Source organism: Haliotis rubra, unplaced genomic scaffold (assembly GCF_003918875.1).
Source record: "Haliotis rubra isolate DU_JTF1 unplaced genomic scaffold, ASM391887v1 Scf451, whole genome shotgun sequence".
In the NCBI taxonomy this organism is placed as follows: domain Eukaryota; kingdom Metazoa; phylum Mollusca; class Gastropoda; order Lepetellida; family Haliotidae; genus Haliotis; species Haliotis rubra.
Genome location: NW_025767137.1, coordinates 639861 through 658286, shown reverse-complemented (window position 1 = coordinate 658286; position 18426 = coordinate 639861). Strand labels below are relative to the sequence as shown.

The 18426-nt window shown below is 40.7% G+C and overlaps 1 protein-coding gene across 2 annotated transcripts in view; it reads left to right on the top strand.

Moving 5' to 3' along the window:
• The window catches only part of LOC124289924, a 50222-nt gene extending 35619 nt beyond the window's left edge, over positions 1-14603 (top strand). For both annotated transcript variants that reach the window (XM_046726595.1, XM_046726594.1), the window contains exons 4-12: positions 1446-1640; positions 1766-1804; positions 2077-2265; positions 2834-3658; positions 9019-9207; positions 10091-10129; positions 11798-11986; positions 12574-13467; positions 13805-14603. In XM_046726595.1, coding sequence (XP_046582551.1) covers positions 1455-1640; positions 1766-1804; positions 2077-2265; positions 2834-3658; positions 9019-9207; positions 10091-10129; positions 11798-11986; positions 12574-13467; positions 13805-14107 — 2853 coding nt within the window. In that variant the 5' untranslated portion in view covers positions 1446-1454 and the 3' untranslated portion in view covers positions 14108-14603. The remainder of the gene's footprint in view (positions 1-1445; positions 1641-1765; positions 1805-2076; positions 2266-2833; positions 3659-9018; positions 9208-10090; positions 10130-11797; positions 11987-12573; positions 13468-13804) is intronic.
• The last annotated feature ends 3823 nt before the right edge of the window (positions 14604-18426 follow it).

Sequence of the window (18426 nt, the reverse complement as noted above, 5' to 3'; positions counted from 1 at the left end):
AAGAGACTGGTCTTAGGCAAGCTTTTCGGCGCACTCTTCACAATGTTTTATATTGTTACATATATATTCTTCCACAACTACGACAGTAAGGTTTATGACAGTACATATTTAGATATCAATCTGGTTGCATCGTTTGCTCTCTGTTGGCTTCGATGACAGCACGTGGAGCCGTACAACCTATGTAAACAAAGGATCGCTACGCAAATCGAAATAGTGTTACATTTTTTAGGATATTTTCTTAGTGAAACAAAACCATTCTATCAAAGATGCTTAATAAGATGTGTAGACTCGTCAAAAATAAAAGAGTAAAGAAATATGTACATTATATTGAACGGACGGTGCAAGACGTGACGAATTGTCACATCTTTCTGGCCTGTGGCAGAGGTACTTGCCACATGGAACTCTGGGTAGGAGAGTGCAACACATTTATTATGTGCACACTGATTAAATCTGACAATGATGAATAAATTGTAGTGTTATAGCTAAAATTGACGGAATTATCATGAAACCGCCCTCTAGTTATCAGAAATGAGCGAGTCGCCTCAAATGATAATGGCCTGCTGATTCCTCAACGACGGGACATTATCAATTCTATTGTCAAATGACGTCACAGCAGGTGACGTCACGCTCCATAATGACGCCATAAATCTTGTTTCATTATCTATCAGTGTTGCGATTGAAGTAAATTTACAATTAAATTTATGATACTGTTTTGTCTTTCTTAACACAAATTCCATCCATTTTAACGGGATAGGGGAGTTAATTGACCTAGGGCTTCTGCAAATGACAATATCCTGAACATCAGCGTTACCCCAATAGTGTAGGGATACATTCAAAGATTTTAGTGAATCGGTTTTCAAATTGCGACCGTATTAAGCTGTTTCCCGGCTCCCTTTGACGGCGCGCGAAACCTTGCGATATGCGAGACGGGGCCGAGCTTACGACCGTATATGCTGATTATACGGTCTGACCAATCAGAACTCGTGTTGCATACTAAGTTGAATTAGAATTCAACATTGCACTATTAATTACAGTTTAAAACACAGGTGATACCACGAAAGTACAAGTGAAGCCCCCTCAAAGCTGAAGGGTTGAGGAAGTATGGCGTCAACTACTGTAAGTTTTTCATTGCGACATCTCTGTTGAGAATGTCTCGAAGCAGGCCACATGAAGACTTTATGCGTGATTGTGTGGGTATTGTTGAAAATTATGTTGGGATATAGAGACACATCTCAAAACTATACGTTCATATAGTGTGAAATTCTATGATATATACAATGGAACTTCTTTATTCCGTGAGCTGTTATCCAGAAACATCAGCTTCCGATATATTAGTGTGGGGAACGTTTGTGTAAAGGGAAACTGCTGCTTAAATGCTCCAATGCTGGGGCCGACTGTTGAATTGTGACTCGTCGCTATATTTCATGGAAACTTCTAATTTCCAGGACGGCAGCATGCTATCATCAACATCGGCAACAACAACAATGGTTAACCTACCCCCCAAACGACGGACACATGACTTCACGAAGGCGCAGCGGCATAAACTACAGGCAACTTTCAACAAATATTCTGGCTTTATCGACGTTGCCACTAAAGACGATCTTGCCCGGGAGTTTGACGAGGACGAAGCCTTGATTAGGGTAAGATTACCAAAAAATGACACGCCTCTCACTAAAGACCATTTCTTACTCAAATCAAAGAATCACCCTTGACAAAGCTCGCCTATAATACATAGAAAATTTTATTCATTTGTTTTACTTTACAGAGATGGTTTCGCAACAGGAGGGCACAAGCTAAACTAAAGGTAAAACCAACCACATCTTCGTTTGCCCATCCGATATAACGATCCGAACACTAGACATTATGCAAATGAGTATTACATATCAACATATATAATGTGATAAGGGGGTCTTCCCACTCACCCAACTCCTATTGTTTCAAGCAGAGGAAATCACTCAGCCGTGATAATCCCCTTTAATACTTTATTTTGTTCCCCGTGAAATAGTAGCTAGTATGTGTTGAACAGTTGAACTGAGCGTCGTCGCTATTTGTCATGAAAACCGTTCTAATTTCCAGAACAAAATGCTATCCTCAACAACGGCAACAACAACAGAGAACATACACCCAAAACGGCGGGGACGTCCCTTTACGAGGGCGCAGCGGAATATACTGGAGGCAAGTTTCAACAAAAATAACGGCTACATCGGACGTGCCGACAAACACGACCTTGCTCAGGAGTTAGATCTGGACGAAGCCTCTGTTAAGGTAAGATTAGAAAAAGACAAAGAGTTTAGTTTTACGCCTCTTTCAGCAACATTCCAGCGGCGGGGGACACCAGAAATGGGCTACACACATTGGGTACCCGGGTCTTCGGCGTGACGACGGAGTGCTTTAACCAAGGGAGGTAACTCTGCAAAAGGGATTTGCGTCACCTTACGGAGTTGGGATCTTAAACTGAAATGATACAGTTCCCTGTTTCGGTTTTGGTCGGAACTCTGCAGGTGATCAACCTTATTTAATTTGTTACTGAACTCGTCATGTTTGTTGTTTGAAAGATTAGCGATACTCCACCTTATTTGACGGCTTTCTGTAAATAATCGAATCTGGACCAGGTAATCTGATGAATCACATCATGATCATCGCTCCACGCAATTTGGATACAATGACATGCATCAGCCAGTACTGCGAGCCAGACCGGGCGATGCCGTTAGGCGCCTCTAACTAAAGACCATTACTTTTCTCACTCAAATCAAAGACTCTGACAGATGTTCACCCTTAAAGCTTGTCTACGATACATGGGGAATTTTATTCATTTGTTTTACATGTTTTACAGGCATGGTTTGAGAGCAGGAGGGCGAAAGTTAGACGACAAATAAAACCAACCACATCAGAAATAAGAGATGCAGTCGCTCAAACACCTGCCATGGAAACGACGTCGGCGAAACAAAGTACAGGTAACAGACAGCTGTTCGACCTGAGCAAGCTACAGCCAGAGCAGAGCATCATAAATACTGGCAGATGCTTTGGACTCAGAAAGGAGGTACAAAATCAGCAAAGTGGACTGCCTTCAAAACAGTCTCATACAACTGAAATTGGAAAACCGGAAGCTGACAGTTTGTCTTCCGTGGCCGCCAGCCTCGACGGGAGATCGGAAAATACTTGCAAAGACGTCAATTTCACTGGACTGCTAGGTACACCAAAGGCATCTAACACTGGAATTGCCGACAAACAGGTTTCAAGTCCGCTAATGGTTTATAATATACAGAAATTCAGCCCAACGGCTGTGTCTAGGGTACTTCCCGTGAACGAAAACCCACGAGACCATTATGATGGTCGGCATGTCATGAAAACAGGGACACCACATTTGCCACACGAAAGGCCTTCCACGAAACTCAGAGGAATAGTTCCCAAATCAGCCGTGTCATCATCCCCTTCAGAGAGACAAGGTCAAGGTCACCCACAAGATGGCGATGAGTGTTCAAATGCACCTTCGTCTAATGAGCAGCTTAGGTCTCACAGCGAAAACAGTGGCAAGTGTCCACGCCATGTGCCAATGTCAACACAGCTTCCATCCAAGTCTGTGATGGATCGGACTCAAAAGACAGTGGTTCCAGATAAAGATACCCTTGTTCACGAGGGTTTACCCGGCGAAATCACGGTAAGTATTTAAACATTAATAAGATGTTGATATCATGTACACTGCTGGTATTTTGTCACCTTCATACTGATAAAATAGAAGGTTGAAGGTTCTATAAATGAGCATCTTCCACATGGACCAAAATGATGAAAAGAAAAACGCCTCTCAGAAAGTTGTCATCTGTAGAAAATGTTATACTGAGGAATATACTTCCTTTATGAAGTGAAAATTGGATCCCATTGGAAATCCACCCTAGACATCTTAATTAACTATGAAAGTGTAATCCCAAACTGTTTCAACTGGTATTTTCTTCATACAGCATACTTAACGTATCAAGCATTTTAATATTTCATCTTAAATACTATAATTAGTATTAATTACAAGATGAGTGGTGGTGTTAGCTTGGGTTTCAGGTATATGACAAATGAAGTTAAGAGAGTTATCTTCCTCACATCAACGGAACAAATATATAACCCAAAATATACTTCCATTGTGATTTAATGTATAATTTGTTACTTTTGTTCGGTTGCAGTTTGATACCAAGGAGCATGATTCAAGTTTCACAAACTACTCCCGACAAGAAGAGAGCAGTGTAGACACAGATGAACCCAAGGAGCATGAGCATTTAAACTTCTCCCGACAAGAACTGAGCACCGTAGAGCGTTCTCTGTACACTGACGGTCCCAACACTCAACTCCCTGCCCTGGATAAAGTCAGTTTCTTCAGCGCCATGTGTGAGATAGACACGGACTGGACTCCACTGCCCGATGACGTGGCTGTGATGTTCAGCAGCTACAGGGAGAGTCCAGATTGTTCAGGGGGCGTCGATATCACAGACGCTGCCGAATCAGAAGCTACAGTTGTGGAGAAGAACGTTCATTTGCCTATACTCTTGTGTTGATGATTGGTGTGTCACTGGTTGAGAGATTTAGGACATCTTGTTAAGAAACACTTTATACGACCCCTCCAGAAACTCCATCTTGGACGAGTATTTATTGTCAATCCCAGGGGCAGTGATGTAGGCCAATGGTTAAAGCGCCCGCTCATCACGCTGAAGCCCCGGGTTCAGTTCTCCATATGGGTACAATGTATCAGGTTCATATATGGTGTCCACCTCCGTGAAATTGCTGGAATGTTGCAAATGCCGTGTAAAACCATACTCACTCACTACCGTCAATCCTGATTAGATGGTTTCACTTTTCGTGTTAGTGTTTGAGAGGTATCAAATGGTTGCCTAGTCCACCAGTCTATCAGCAACGCCATTTTGGACACACGTTTTAAACTTCTAGGCCGTCACACTATCATAATGTAATGCTGTATAATAATTTATATCACCATATGTGTTTTAATGTTTAATAGACCAAATCAGAAATAAAACGGATTTATTGAATGATGACACCTGATTTGGGTATAATTTAATCTTCTTGGGACAGTTTTATTCTGAATGTTCTGGTTGACAACTTTCCAAAAGACAGTTGTTTCTCGTAGGATTTTAATCGCCGTATTTAACCTACTGTAGTAGAGGTGCCTGACTCAGATGAAAACAGATGCTTTAAACACAAATTTATTTATTCATTTCCACAATCACAATCTCCATTAAATACTTCCATCGCGTAACTCCGACCATATTATAGGCATGTGTCCACGAATCACTATTTTGTGTCAGAAATATCATGATATTGGGGAAATAAATATTTTTGCACTGAAGTTTATAACTTTAATACGCAAATATCGCTGAATATCCATGTCAATGTCGGGCTAAAGATCTATTGGGTCGTCCTGACGAAAGCAATCATTGTTTGAGATAACACGGAATCGACAGAGGGCATCTTGAGCTCACATAGATTTCCCCAGTCAATATTAACGTACGAGTATTCCACTTGAGTATACTATGGGTTCGATGTACTGGGGTCTACCTATATTACGGTCAGTAATACGAGCGAGGATCGACACTTCGTTGAGTATAAATTCAATTATTACGTCTTGTCAGCTTCATGTGCCCAACTTCGACTACTGTTGTCATGTCTGGGATAACTGTACAAATTACAGTCATTACTACTCGAGAATTTGCATTTGGACGCCCTGAGAACTATTTGTGGAGCAGTTCGAGGTACTAGTCATGCCAAACAAATTCTCAACTTCTAAAAGAACGGAGACAGCGCTTCAAATTAAATACATTTTTATAAAATGAGAAACGGTATTTCACCTGACTATCTCAACAAACTTATACCACCTCAAGTCTCTGAAAGTAAAACATATAATCTTTATAGATATAATAGAGCCAACCTACAGACAATCAGTAGAACCCAGTCTTGTGCCAGATCATTCCTTCCCAACACAATCAACTAGTGGAATAATCTACCCGATGAAGTAACTTATACATGCTTTAAAATAATTTAAATCATTAATCAATCGTTCCGATAGAATTGCGAATAACCTGGATTTGAATTATGGTTCTAGATTCTGCCAAATTGTCCCCTGTCGCCTCAGACTCGGTTGCAGCGACTTAAATGCTGATAAGTTTAGGCGCCATGTATCAGACACCCCACTGCGCATACAGGTATCAATTTGAGGATACACTTCACTTGTAATACACATACGGCACATTTTTTCTGTATTTGTCATCCAATACGATAATATCAGAAAGACCATGTACTTGTATATACATGGGCAGGGCATCAATACCTGATATCAATACTTGTAATATCAGAAGACCATGTACGGTAATATCAGAAAGACCATGTACTTGTATACACATGGGCATGACCTGACATCAATACGGTAATATCAGAAAGACCATGTACTTGTATACACATGGGCATGACCTGACATCAATACGGTAATATCAGAAAGACCATGTACTTGTATACACATGGGCATGACCTGACATCAATACGGTAATATCAGAAAGACCATGTACGATAATATCAGAAAGACCATGTACTTTAATTTCATACACATGGGTATGGACGATAATATGACCGGTAATATGTAGAAAGACCATGTACTTGTATACACATGGGCATGACCTGACATCAATACGATAATATCAGAAAGACCATGTACTTTTATACACATGGGTATGACCTGACATCAATACGATAATATCAGAAAGACCATGTACTTTTATACACATGGGTATGACCTGACATCAATACTTTATGGCAATAGTTCCGTCAGTAGTTCCACAAACATGGAAATCCTTCAATCAGTTCACGAATTGATCGTTAAAAGCAAAATATTAGAGCAATTTTAAATTAATATAGAAAGGATAACTGCATTATCGTACTTTTCTTCCGCAGACACCACTGACTCCAAAAATACTGACTTTGTATATTCCGTTTTTGCAACTGGATATTATGTTTAGCACTATCTTGTAAAACGTGTACATTTACTAACCAGCTGTCTGAGGTATTTAAATAAGCAAGCTTTGCTTTTTACCAATCCCGATTTCATCGAAATAAAAATATGTTTAAACCAAACATACAACTTTGTGGGTAACATCTTCTTGTTTATTGCACAGAGCGTCGTTTCGATGTAGATTGTTAGAATAAGAATGCAATACACAAGAAGTTGTTATCCATAACGTCTTAAGTCGTATGCCTTGTTATTCCCTCAACCAATTTAATTTTTCTGATGTATCTTTTAGTGTCCACAACTAAACATCCCTAGACATATATATGGGATGTACTCGTGAAGATCCGGTTTAGAATTTGTCCTCAGCCACCATGGTATCTCATAGTGTCAATCACTGGATTTTCTGGTCCAGAACCAATTGTTTGCAGACAGCATCGCACAGCTAGAATAATGCTGAATGTGGCGTCCCCCTTACCCCCACCCCCCAAAACCAAACCAACAAAAAAACAACACACACACACAAAATAAACGACCTAAAAAACAAGCAAAGCACACTCATACTATAGTCAAAAATATACAACCGATCCTGCTTTTAGCAGAGAACTATTACGAAAGCGGACACGTTTTTCTTCTTTCTATATACATGTATATTTTCGCCAGAAAGAACGAGCGTGGAAATACTTCCCATGTGCGATCTTACGTGCACGCTTTTTTCGCTGTGCCCATGCAAGGTCGCCCTCAGAACTAGGGCGATTGTCAGCTTGACAAGGCCAGTTGGTTTTGTTACTTTGTTGTTCAACCACCCATGAGATACTCACCAAATGTCTGCCGTTATGTTATTCTATCATCAACACTGAATGTGACTCTGAAGCTCTCTATGTGTCCAGTCCCACTTACGCACGGTTACAGTGTCACGAGTTGTTATTGACTCACTAGCCACGGCGCGTGTCGACTGTTGGGTCACGTTGACCTTCCTCTCCAGGGATTCACAGCTGATAAAGCAAAACAGTGCATATTCCGTAGCAAGTGGATTAAAATCTATCAGATCAAAGTCGTATCTGAATAAGCCAGCCCTTCATGAAACATAGACAACGGTGTTTGTTTCCATCTACCCCCTACCACCCGTCAAGATCCGGTTAGAATTTGTCTCCAGCAACCCATTCTTCTCACGAGAGGCGATTCCCGGATCAGGTGGTCAGACTCGCTGACTTGGTTGATGCATGTCATCGTATCGTATCCGAATCGATTATAATCGAAACAACCTGTTATTTTAACAAATATATACGTTTTAACCACATTTTATGTAATGAGTGTTGCGGTAGAATTTTCTGAAATATTCAATTCCTCGCCGATTTGGTTCAAATTTGAAATAAATGTTAATCATAACGTATAAAAACAATATACGATTGCAAAAGTCTAGATTTTTATTTTTAAAAATTATTGTCTAAACAGTGATTCGAACCCTTGTGGTTTTAACCCATGATTATTAGCATGTGTAGTATCTCTATTTACACCTAGATACATATGTTACTATGTCTTCGGAATATTCACACACGTCCTGTGGTATGAATCTCAATCAGCAATTGCACCAGTCAGACACCACAATTCTTGCAGTAAAACCACCCTCTAGTCCCACTGGGTATAAATGTTTATGATTTGATAGATGTTTTCAGCTGTTTCGGTTTTAGACTTTTCAGTGACTTACATATATAATGAAAACAAACTGATGCTCGTGATTGAAGCCCTCTCCGTGTTGAAGAATTGAGGAATACACCCATTTAACCATACGTTCAGTAGTTTGAAATTGTACGATGTGTTCAATGGAACTTCTTCATTCCTTGAACTGTCATTTCAGAAACATCAGCTTCCGAATGATTTGTTTGGGAAACGTTTGTGTAAAGGGAAAATACTTCTCATCGACATTCGTTTATCCAGAAAATCATTTACCACTCACTCAAATGCTGGGACCGGATGTTGAATTGAGCGTCGTCGCTATATTTCATGAAAACTGTTCTTATTTCCAGGACGACATGCTATCCTCAACGACGGCAACAACAATAACGGTCATACACCCGAAACGGCGGAAACTACACTACACGAAGGCGCAGTCAAATAAACTGGAGGCAACCTTAAACAAAAATGACGGCTACATCGACCCTGCCGAGAGAGACGCCCTTGCTCAGGAGTTACATCTCGACAAAGAATCGATTTGGGTAAGATTCGAAAAAAACATTACTCCCGTATTGAGTGAAAAGTGAGTTTAGTTTTAAGCAGCTTTTAGCAATACTCCATCAATATCAGGGTGGGGGACGCCTGAAATCGGCTTCACACATTGTGGGAAATCGAACCCAGGCTTTTGACATGGAAAACAAACTCTCTACCCCACCTGTGCCTACCGTATTGATTGTATGACATCTGGCGTTTTCAAAAATTGAGTGAAGTGTGTTAAACGCCGTTTGCTCGGAATTTTGGTCGAGGTGTGCCTGTAGAAAGACCAACAGACAAACCAACGTTTTACCATTGCTAGGGGCGGTGGGGTAGCCTAATGGTTAAAGCGTTGGCTCGTCACACCGAAGACCCGGGTTCGATTCCCCACATGGGCACAATGTGTGAAGTCCATTTCTGGTGTCCCCCGCCGTGATGTTGCTGGAATATTGCTAAAAGCGGCGTAAAACCAAACTCAGTCAGTTTACCATTGCTGATGCGACGCTTTTAGATCAATAGCTGGATTCGGCCCACGACGAGCGGATCCTGACTCGAATAAGGGATGCAACCCTGCAAAAGGATTTGCGTATCCTTACGAATTTGGGATCTTCATAAATTAAACTAATGTAGTTCCCTATTTCGGTTTTGGTCGAAACACAGCATATCATCAACCCAATACAATTGCAATCCGGCGAATCACATCGTGGTCATCTCTCTACGCAATTTGGATACGATGACATGTTTCAACCATTTCAGCGAGCCAGACCGCCCGATGCCGTTAGTCGCCTCTTACTAAAGACCATTTCTTACTCAAATCCAAGAATCACCTTTGACGTGTTAAAGCTTGCCTATGAAACATAGGAAATTTTATTCATTCGTTTTCATTTACAGATGTGGTTTTGCAACAGAAGGTCAACAGTCAAAGGAAAGGTAAAACCAACCACATCTTCGTATGCTCATCTGATACACTAGACATTTATGCAAATAAGTATTACATAACTCTATGATGTACAGGAGATGCCATTAACATAAACCCAGCAGCAGCTACATCACGACAGAGTCAGTCTAGATGTCTAAAAGTTTAATGCCCCTACAGTCGCTATTATACAAGTAATCCTCAACAATATTTTATATAAAACACAAAAGTTCGGACCGGTTCCACCACTCCAGATTATTTTTGAAACAACTAGATATTTGTATGAACCATGATTATTAGCATGTGTAATGTCTTTATTTAGAGGTATATATTTTAAATCAATATTCAACTATATTATTGTCAAATCCTAGTCACCAATGGCAACTTTCAGACACTACAGTCCTTACAATAAAATCAAATCACCCACTAGTGACATTGGGTATTTAGCTTGGTGTTTGTTTTCAACTGTTTAGATTTCAAAATTTGACAGTCCAGTGATATAACGAGCGCTTTGTCCATTATCCATTACGTACAAAGTGCGCGCGATCCTCTCATTACTACTGTGAATAGGACGTGTGGTCCAAACTCTTCTGTATGTGTTGGAATGGACCGGATTATGTGTAGGTTAACCTCGTATAAAATAAGAGTGAGTGAGTGTCGCGTCGGTTATATTTCAGCCATAAAGCGAAAATCCCAACTTCACATCCATACACAAGTCCATTATAAAATAAAGTCACTTCATAACAATTTTATATACACATTTTAACATTACAATATTATTTACAATTTAAAACACAGGCTATATATCAAGCCTTCCCTAAGCTGAAGAGCTGACTAAGCATGACGTCAACTATTTGCAGTCTTGTATTGCGACATCTCTGTCCAGACATGTTTCTTGAAGCATGTGATCTGATCGACTGATCTGCGTTAAGCGTAAACAATCTGAAAGTTTCTTCCGTACATTCAATGGGGATGAGAAAGGGTAGTCCCAAAAGTAACATGTTATAGCGTGGGTATTTTTAAATGTTGAAATTATGTCTGAATAGATGCACATCTTAGACTCTATTATATAGTGCGTAATTCGACGATATATACAGCGAGGCCTCTTTACTTGGGCAACTGTTAATCCAGATAACTCAGCTTCTGATTAACAAATTTGGCAAACGTTTGAGTAAAGGGACAATACTACTTATCAACGATTTGTTCATCTGGAAAATCACTTAGCCAAACGATTTCACTCGAAACAGTTAAGGGAATACACCGATATCAATAACAGTTTCGAATGTAATAAAGGTGAGAGAGTGAGTTTAGTTTTACACCGCTTTTAACAATATTCCAGCAATATCACGGCGGAGAACACCAGAAATGGGCTTCACACATTGTACCCATGTTGTGAATGGAACCCGGTCTCCAGCGTGACTAGCGAAAGCTTTAACCACTTAGAGAGTCTGTATGTAATATGTTTGCATGGACTGCCTATTGTAATATATATTTCGTAGCGAATTCATTTTAATTAGTTTGACGGATGTGATTAAGTCAGACTATTGAAGTGTTTGAAAGACTAAAACTTGGAGACATTTAACAATTTCAGCTTCTCTGGTCTGTCAGCTAGTATATCTATCCAGCGCAACGGTTGAATTGAGCGTCGTCGCTATTTGTCATGAAACTGTTCTATTTTCCAGGACGACATGCTATCCTCAACAACGGCAACAACAATAGAGAACATACCCCCGAGACGACGGAGACGTCGCTTCACGGTGGCGCAGCTGAGAAAACTAGAGGCAAGTTTCAACAAGAATGAAGGCTACATCGACTCTTTCGACAATGCCGACCTTGCTCAGGAGCTAGATCTGGACGAACCCTCTGTTAGGGTAAGATTACATCCGTACTGAGTGAGTGAGTGAGTGAGTTTAGTTTTATGCCTCTTTCAGCAATATTGCAGCAATATCAGGCCGGGAGACACCAGAAAAGGGCTTCCCACACTGTACCCATGTTGGAAATCGTACCTGGGTCTTCGACGTGACGAGGGAGAGCTTTAACCACTAGGTTGACCAACACCCTTATTGATTGTACTTCATTGAAACACCAGGTGTTTGCGAAAAGTGAGTGACGTGTGCTAAAAGCCCGTTGTAAGGAATTTCGTTTGAGATAAATAAAGACAAACAGAGAAGCCGACGTTTTACCGTCTTATTGTGGCTCTGTTTGATCAATGATAAAATAGCTGGATTCACGATCCTGGCATGATTAAAGGAGGCAACTCTGCAAAGGGATTTGCGTCACCTTACGGAGTTGGGATCTTAAATTGGAATGATACAGGTCCCTGTTTCGGTTTTGGTCGGAGCATTGCAGGTGATCAACCTTATATAATTTTAACTGAACTCGCATGTTTATTGTTTGTTCACCTTTGAAGCTTGCCTACAATACATGTGAAATTTTATTCATTTGTTTTACTTTACAGATATGGTTTCAGAACAGGAGGGCGAAAGTTAAACGACAAATAAAACCAACCACATCTTGGTTTGCACATCCGATACACCCATCAGTCGCACAAACACCTGCCATGGAAACGACGGCACCGACACAAAGTACAGGTTACAGGAAGCCGTTCGACCTAAGCAACCTACAACCAAAGCAGAACATCATAAACACTGGCACATGCTTTAATAGCAGAACAAAGTTGCAAAGTCAACAGAGTGGTCTGCTTCCAAATCATTGCTACAAACAGTCTCATACAACTGAAATTAGAAAACCGGAAGCTGACAGTTTCTCTTCCGCGGCCGTCAGCCTCGACGGGAGATCGGAAAATACTTGCAAAGGCAGTGCGTCAGACGTCAATTACACTGGACTGCTAGGTAAACCCAAACTGGACAAAGTTTCTAACCAGATATCCGTCGAAGCACCTTATACTGGAATTGGCGACAAACAGGTCTCAAGTCCGCTAATGGTTTATAATGTACAGAAATTCAACCCAGCGGCTGTGCCTAGGGTTCTTCCGGTGAAAGAAAACCCACGAGACCATTATGATGGTTGGCATGTCACGAAAACAGGGACACCACATTTGCCACACGAAAGGCCTTCAACGAAACTCAGAGGAATGCTTCCCAAATCAGCCTTGTCACCATCCCCTTCAGAGAGACAAGGTCAAGGTCACCCACAATATGGCGACGGGTGTTCAAATGCACCTTCCTCTAATGATCAGATTAGGTCTCACAGCGGAAACAGTGGCATGTGTCTACCCCATGTGCCAATGTCAACACAGCTTCCATCCAAGTCTGTGATGGATCGGACTCAAAAGACAGTGGTTCCAGAAAAAGATACCCTTGTTGACGAAGGTTTACCCGGTGAAATCACGGTAAGTATTAAAACATTAAGCAGATGTTGACATCATGTACACTGTACTCATATGTTGTACTGAGGAATTTACTTCATTTGTAAAGCGTAAATCGTAATTTACTATCAAAGTGTAATCCCAAATATAACTGTTATAACTGGCATTTCATAGAAAGGTCATGCTCAACGCATCCAGAGTTTTGAAATTGCGTCTTAATGGGTTTAAATGACATAATTAACATTTGTTACAAGAGTGGAGTTGATAGCTTGGGTTTCGTGTATGACTACATATGTCATCCAAAATACACTTTCATTGTGATATTATGTAGCTATACAATGAAACTACTGTTCTGTTTCAGGTCGAACCCAAGGAGTATGATGATTTAAACAACTACTCCCATCAAGAGCTGAGCAGTGTAGAGCGTTCTCTGGACACTGACGATCCCAACACTCAACACCCTGCCCTGGATAAAGTCAGTTTCTTCAGCGCCATGTGTGAGATAGACACGGACTGGACTCCACTGCCCGATGACGTGGCTGTGATGTTCAACAGCTACAGGGAGAGTCCAGACTGTTCAGGGGGCGTCGATATCACAGACGCTGCCGAATCAGAAGCTACAGTTATGGAGAAGAACGTCTATTTGCCTATACTCCCGTGTTGATGATTGGCGTGTCAATGGTTGAGACATTTCAGACATGTTGTTAAGAAACACTTTATACGACCCCTCCAGAAACTCCATCTTGGACGCGTATTTATTGTCAATCCCAGGGGCAGTGGGGTGGGCCAATGGTTAAAGCGTCCGCTCATCACGCTGAAGACCCGGGTTCAGTTCTCCATATGGGTACAATGTGTCAGGTTCATATATGGTGTCCACCGCCGTGAAATTGCTGGAATGTTGCAAATGCGGCGTAAAACCATACTCACTCACTACCGTCAGTCCTGATTAGATGGTTTCACTTTTCGTGTAAGTTTGAGAGGTTTCAAATGGTTTGCCTAGTCCACCAGTCCAGCAGCAACGCCATTTTGGACACACGTTTTAAACTTCTAGGCCGTCACACAATCATAATGTAATGCTGTATAATAATTTATATCATCATATGTGTTTTAACGTTTTTGTTGATCCAAACAGAAAATAAAACGGTTTTATTGAATGGTGACACCTGATTTGGGTATATGTTAATCGTCTTGGGATGTGTTATTCTGAATCTTCTGTTTTGACAACTTTCCAAAAGACAATGGTTTCTTGTTGGATTTTAACCATGTATATAACCTGCTGTAGTAATTTGTAGACGAATCTGGCTACACGTTAAAACAACATGATACGGTCCAGTGATCAGGAAGTAGAGTTAATGTGCTGACCTATTCTACCTTTACTAAAATGAACTTGACCTAAAGTCAAATGTTGTCAATATGTGAAAAATGACAAAAGTAGTGTTTCAAACTATAAGAAAGGTATCTTTATTCATTTTGAATTAATTTCATTCATTGGAATTGACAAAATGTCATGGAATATAATTCTTCAACTTATGATGCCACCCGAACTGTGTCCAGATTCCTGCAGGAAAGCGTGCCTCATAGTCCGACCATGTGCTGGTCAGATAGTCAATGGAGTCATTCTAATGGGGCGTGGTTGTGTTGTAGATTTCATGAAGTCTCCAGTCGTGGAACAGCGGCCCTTGCATGCAGACTGCACACACTCCAATTAGAAGATAAACATACAGTGTTTGAAATTCAGAGGTATATGACGAAATTATAATATACGACTCACACTTTGTTAAGGATCACAAAAATTCCCAAGTTTACTTAAACGTAGATTTGTGTTTTGAAATTTGGCCATTTAAAACTGGATAAATAATCATATGGTAACCCCTCTTTAGTCAAATAGTTACTTTAATCTAAGCCTATGCACTTGATACATGAGTAACCATAAAAATGGTTTTCATGGCACCAATCAACCATTTTGCAAATCATGGAACGAGTCATTGACAAGTACACAACACATGTCAGTTGCAGGTATGGGTTCCACAAGATGAAATGACAAACTGAAACCTGGGATCCGTGGTGTAGTGGTTAGAGCCCGGAGAGCGGAAGGTCGCGGGTTCGATCCCCGACCGCGTCATACCAAAAGACGGTAAAATATGGTACTTGTTGGTCCCTGCCTGGTGCTTGGCATTAATGGGCACAACAAGGACTGGTCGGCTCGGAGTCAGTATACTGTGTCTGAGTGGGGTATTCATGCTTCACTGCAGCATGGTATCTCAGTGAGCTAGCACTATAAAACCAGCTTAAGTCTGGGATAGTACAAGCAGCCGCACATACACATACACACGCATCCACGACACAACAGATTTGTCTCCATTCTGCCATAACCGCGTTATTAAGATTTAAAACAAAAACATACGTGTACTGTGTTGGAAAATCAGAGGTATATAACGTGATTATATGCCCCTGAATGACGTTAATTAACCAATCACAATCCAGTATTTACTGAAGTCATGGTGGAATGTGTTGTAGTTTGTCGTAAAGGCGATAGCGGTGCAAAGAATATATATACTTGCTGTCCTCCTGCTTGCGAAGTGATGAATTCAACACGCTGAACATTTGCCATTGTGTGATGGGTGCTGTTGTTTCCCATTCTAATTTATCAGGAGTTTGATCAACTGAGCAGACTCATTGTATATGTCTTTATGTATCTTTATTGGATTATAAGGACCAACCACAGCTTTCAAACTATAACTTGCCATTCATTATCACCAATATCATTATGTCGTTTAATTTAAGTGAAACTGCATTAATTACCCTTTCTCCAAACCCAACGACATACCCTTCAGTGACTGGTAAATGGGTTGTTCCATTATTTTATAGGTAAAAATCAGCTCCCATTCTACCTACAGTACTGTTTGTAGGCAAACTGGGATGTAGGCAAATTGGGACTGTAGGCAGAATGTCTGTCCTGTATATACGACTCTACGAACGAAATACCTAAAGCCATGCTATTATAAGCATCCAAGTGTAAGAAACTTAATTTCATTGTTAACAGATACTACCACATTATCACTATTACAGAATCTGACAATGTACATCTATTTCGCTATGAGTTTAAGAAAAAGGATTGTTACAGAAACGAATTTTTAAATGACGTCTAACTTCTCGTGTAAACTTTACATATACTACAGGCCTGTGGCAATGTTAAGTTCTGAATAAAGATTGATTGATTGATTTACATTATTTAAGTTGTGTAGCATGTTTAGATCAGTCTTCCTATTGTTCTTCGTTATAGGGGAATTTTTCTTGTGTACCAATCCGAATTATGAATCGAACATAATTATAAACCTAACAGTACTTGATTTGTTTCAATGGCATTCAATGGCGATGATCAACTTCTTTATTTTAACAATGGCGACATTTCGGTATAGATTCTTATACCGTTTGATATGCTAAAATGGTATAAGAATCTCTACCGAAACGTCGCCATTGTTAAAATAAAGAAGTTGATCATCCATAAAGTTGTGTCATCTCTATCAGTACTGACACCGTGTGTTTGTCCCTTGCCCAATTTTTGTCTCACCGAATTTCACATATTAGGAAGATATTTTTGAAATATTGCTGTTCTAAAACCACCAAGTTTCATGGTGTTTGGAAAATTAAAAGCACGCCTAAAAGCCTCTACTGTTCGGATGACACGGAATCTCCAGGGGGCATCATCAACACACATTGATTTCTCCAGTGAATATTTACCTCCGTTTACATCCACTTGAGAATAGTATGGGTTCGTTGTACTGACTAAAATAAGGTCAGTATAACGAGTGGGGATCGACGCCTCGTTGGTGGGTAGGTGACATTCGATTTGTGTATGTGCAAATCGCTTATATACTATACTACACCGCTTAATAATCGACGTTTTCTGTGGTTGTAACCGACATTTAAATCCGTGTGTTTTCTATGGTGCTGACTGTTAAGTACAATATGTGATTAGTCGTGACGAACGCTTTAACCACTAGGCTACCCCACCGCCACCAGAGTTATTAATGACAAATGCTGTAGGTGGGTAGGTGAAATTCGCTTTGTGTATGTGCAAATCTTTACATACTATACTATACCGCTTGATAATTGACGTTATCGGTGACATTTCAATTAGTTTTCTATGGCACTGACGGCTTACATTGCAAGTGGCTAATACCACATCATGGTTTTGTCACTGTATGTAGTGGTTTAATCTCTTGAGAACGCACTAGTTACTCCACAATGTAAGGAATTAAACATTCCTCCTCTAATTAAGACAGGCAGATTCATTGAAAGAACCACAGACGCATTAACGCCAGATGCCAATTTTAAGTGATGTCATTGTGTTGTTAATTACAATATGTATGTGATTTGTCACTCACTGTTCCAGTCCAGCCAAAACTGTTGACCGCGCGTGTATGCTGACCGATCAGTTTACACAACAGTTAAAACATAAGCCAAGCACTTTAAAAACACTATATACGGTATAATTTAAGGGAGACTGGAGCGTTCACCGCCGCTCTAACCTGACAGCACTCCCTGGACACACAGCAGTGTTACAAGCTTATTTCTCTCAGGGCAAGGCATATTACAGCACTCCCTGGACACACAGCAGTGTTACAAGCCTATTTCTCTCAGGGCAAGGCATCTTACAGCACTCCCTGGACACACAGCAGTGTTACAAGCCTATTTCTCTCAGGGCAAGGCATCTTACAGCACTCCCTGGACACACAGCAGTGTTACAAGCCTATTTCTCTCAGGGCGAGGCATCTTACAGCACTCCTCCTGGACACACAGCAGTGTTACAAGAGGCATCCTATTTCTCTCAGGGCAAGGCATCTTACAGCACTCCCTGGACACACAGCAGTGTTACAAGCCTATTTCTCTCAGGGCAAGGCATCTTACAGCACTCCCTGGACACACAGCAGTGTTACAAGCCTATTTCTCTCAGGGCGAGGCATCTTACAGCACTCCCTG